Source organism: Oncorhynchus mykiss, chromosome 2, assembly GCF_013265735.2.
Source record: "Oncorhynchus mykiss isolate Arlee chromosome 2, USDA_OmykA_1.1, whole genome shotgun sequence".
In the NCBI taxonomy this organism is placed as follows: Eukaryota; Metazoa; Chordata; class Actinopteri; order Salmoniformes; family Salmonidae; genus Oncorhynchus; species Oncorhynchus mykiss.
Window position 1 is genome coordinate 48,274,736 of NC_048566.1, and position 3,086 is coordinate 48,277,821.

The 3,086-nt window shown below is 40.7% G+C and overlaps 1 protein-coding gene across 1 annotated transcript; it reads right to left on the reverse strand.

Annotated features, from left to right (window-relative positions):
- Positions 1-338: 338 nt before the first annotated feature.
- On the reverse strand, positions 339-2,837 carry phlda2 (pleckstrin homology-like domain, family A, member 2). The gene is made up of 2 exons (XM_021564155.2): positions 2,215-2,837; positions 339-1,650 (listed from the first exon to the last, which is right to left on the reverse strand). The coding sequence occupies exon 1, from the start codon at positions 2,666-2,668 to the stop codon at positions 2,252-2,254; it is 417 nt and encodes a 138-aa protein (XP_021419830.1). The 5' UTR covers positions 2,669-2,837; the 3' UTR covers positions 339-1,650; positions 2,215-2,251.
- Between the last annotated feature and the right edge of the window lie 249 nt (positions 2,838-3,086).

Here is a 3,086-nt window from a genome sequence, read left to right on the forward strand (position 1 = left end):
AACCCTTATCAGTCATAAAGTATGTATAATAAAGCATGACAACCGGAGATGACAAACAGGGTGCAACCTGTGATAAAAGAAGAGAGGGACTTTCCTATCATACACTGCTCATAAGTGTGGTATCTCAGGAAGCCATTGTGCTGTGGGTTATGATTTGGCATAATTTAACAGCATGCTGTTAAGGTATATTTCATTGGTGGATACATAACATAAGATATATTTTATAGATCTTTTCATTTATAGTGCTCTCATCTCAATTTGTACCTCCATACAAATTGAAATCTTACAAAGGACTTCACGGATAAAGGCTCTGATTAATAAAGATAATTAAAAGAGGATTAATATGAAGATCTGTATTTTTGTCAATGTAACATCACTCAAAATTTTATCCATAACATTAACTGACCAATATATGAGAGAAAAACATAGGCTATTGCAGTGGTTCCCAACCTTTTTTAACCTTGGCACACCTTCATGGGATAGAAAATTGCTCCCGAGTGGCCTAAGACACTGCATCTCAGTGCAAAAGGCGTCATTGCAGCACCTGGTTTGGAATCCAGGCTGCATCACATCCGGCCGTGATTGGGAGTCCCATAGGGTGGCACACAATTGGCCCAGTGCCGTCTGGGTTTGGCTGGGGTAGGCCGTCATTGTAAATAAGAATTTTCCCTTAACTGACATGCCTAGTTAAATAAAATAAAATTCAGCTGTGCACCTAAAATGTCCCTATCTCATCTTTTCCAAATTGAAAAATCATACATTTTCTGTGATAAGTGGTTTTATAGATGAATTAGGATTATTTGATAGTTAATCAAATGTTATTGGTCGCATACACATGTTTAACAGATGTTTTTGCGGGTGTAGAAAAATGCTTGTGAAAAGTCTGATTAGGCTTAGCCAGAGCCATGTATTTTTTATGGCTCTGGGCTTAGCCATACCACTCCCTCTCTGCCATAGAAAGATAGCAAGATAGTTCATTTGTGTTTACCCCTTTTCACAGACAAAGTCAAATCAAACAAATGACTTTGCTTGTGATGTGCGCTCCTCAAATGATACAAATGTACCAACAGCCTGAGCACACTGGACTTGAAACAATGATACGGATGTATCCATGTACTATTTAATGTATTATCTGAGCAGTACAAGCGCTCCCAAGTCAAAATGCCATGTGCATTCAACAGGTTACGTTGATAAGTGAGTGTAAAAATAAAAAAAATCAAGATCAGGAAAAGTTTGCGACACACCTGAGAGTTCCTGCTGAACACCGGTTGGGAACCACTGGGCTATAGGACCACATTTTCTTCAAAAATGTATGAATATTTATTCAAATAAATACACACTGAAATAGTAAATAATTTAAACAACATAAGCATGTGTCTAAGAAAAACATTTTCTTGACACAAATAAATTAACACATTTTTGCAATGTCATTCAGGAGGCATCCCTCCTCAGAAAAGCGCACGTTGAAATACTTGAAAGTTCAAGGATTCAGTCTTGAGTTTTGAGCATTTTAAATTCTCTTTTAGAAGCTTATCAGGACAGAGGTCCCTAAGGGAATGCGCTGATCTGTCCCGAACAATCCTTCATCCACGGACCGGGTGACGTCTTTCTTTGGTCCAAGTTCCTGTTCTTCATGGTCCATAACTGACTCTGAAGGAGACGAAAGCAGATAGGATTAAAAACAATGTTTTACCGCCTGGATTTTGTTAGTCACTCTCAGTCAGATATCATTAACATAGCATAAGTTGTGGCAAAATGTGTAAAATTGCAGGAAATTCACTTTAAAACTGCATAGAATGTATCCCACTACGTGGCAGAATGTGTAGACTTGTAGGAAATGTTCTGTAGAACTGCAAAAACAATTCTCTGCCCCATCAACATTTGTAGAATTGAAGGAAATTAACTGAACAACTAAAAATGTTCTCTTTGATGTCAAGAGGGGGGACTAAAATGTTTAGCCAGTGCTAAGGCCGGGCCCTGATTGTAGGCATCTGTAAAAGTAGGCAAGTCTAACGTGGTTAGGCCTGTGTATATAAGGGAAAGATCACATGTGTTTTTTTCTTTCATGAGAGTACTTTAATAATATATCTCCACTCAGGTGTATTTCAATAATTATATAAAATAGGCTATGCTGAATAATTTTTAAACATTTATCCCCTCACCATTGTTTAAAACCGCTCTATTGTGCGTAATGGTCCATGCTCTGTGTCTTACCATATTCGGAGTGTGGTAGCTAATCTCCCAAAGCCATTCAGGGAGCTCTGGCCATGCGGCTCTCGTGCAGTCCCGGGGACCCGCTCTCGTCGTCCTGTCGCGTTTTAAAGTCCTGAATAGCCTTTCTGTTCTGGAAGTCAATCAGTGCCATGGTGATCACTGCATTCCAGCAGTTATCTTCACCGGAGCACCGGAAATCTATCTCCTTATTGTCCGTGGTAACAATAGTGAAGTAGACAAACTTGCCGGTGCGCTCAACACAGTCCACTTTCTTGATAGACTGGAGTTTGAGCTCCTTGCTCTTGGTACGCTTCTGCGTGTCGGCGTAGATGTTGAGGCTATCCGTGGTCAGGACACATGTCTTCCTTTTCCAGAACTGAAGGAGGTTGTCACTCCTCTTCTCCAGCTCTCCCTCTTTCAGGACCTCGGAAATCTGCTCTGCTGACATTTTCATGGTTTTAGTATCAGTGATACAATTCTGGTTGTGTTTATAATTGTTTGAGAGAAGCAGACGCTGGCAGAGGTGGTAGATTCCTCAGTTGTTTCTTCCGAAGTCCTCGGAGAAGGAGCTTCTCAGCGGAGGCTTGATAATCCAGAGTTGCGTTATGAATGAACAGAGAGTGACGGAGTTAGTTATATATAGCAGAGCGTATGGGCCCTTCCCACTTGACGTCAGTCGGTTTAGGAATGCATCAACAGTTGCCTGAGTAAATCATGGTGGGCGTGGGGGTCGGAAGTCCTGGCTCTGGGTTTAGCTAACTTGGAACTAATTACATCTCCAACATGTTAATTAGTAACCACGCATCCTACTTGAGGGCTGAATCCAAACATTGACCCCACACAGTAATGACTTTGACTCATGCTTTGAGGAA

Coding starts and splice junctions, on each gene's coding strand:
- phlda2 (XM_021564155.2), bottom strand. CDS start 2,668: ATGAAAATGTCAGCAGAGCAGATTTCCGAGGTCCTGAAAGAGGGAGAG.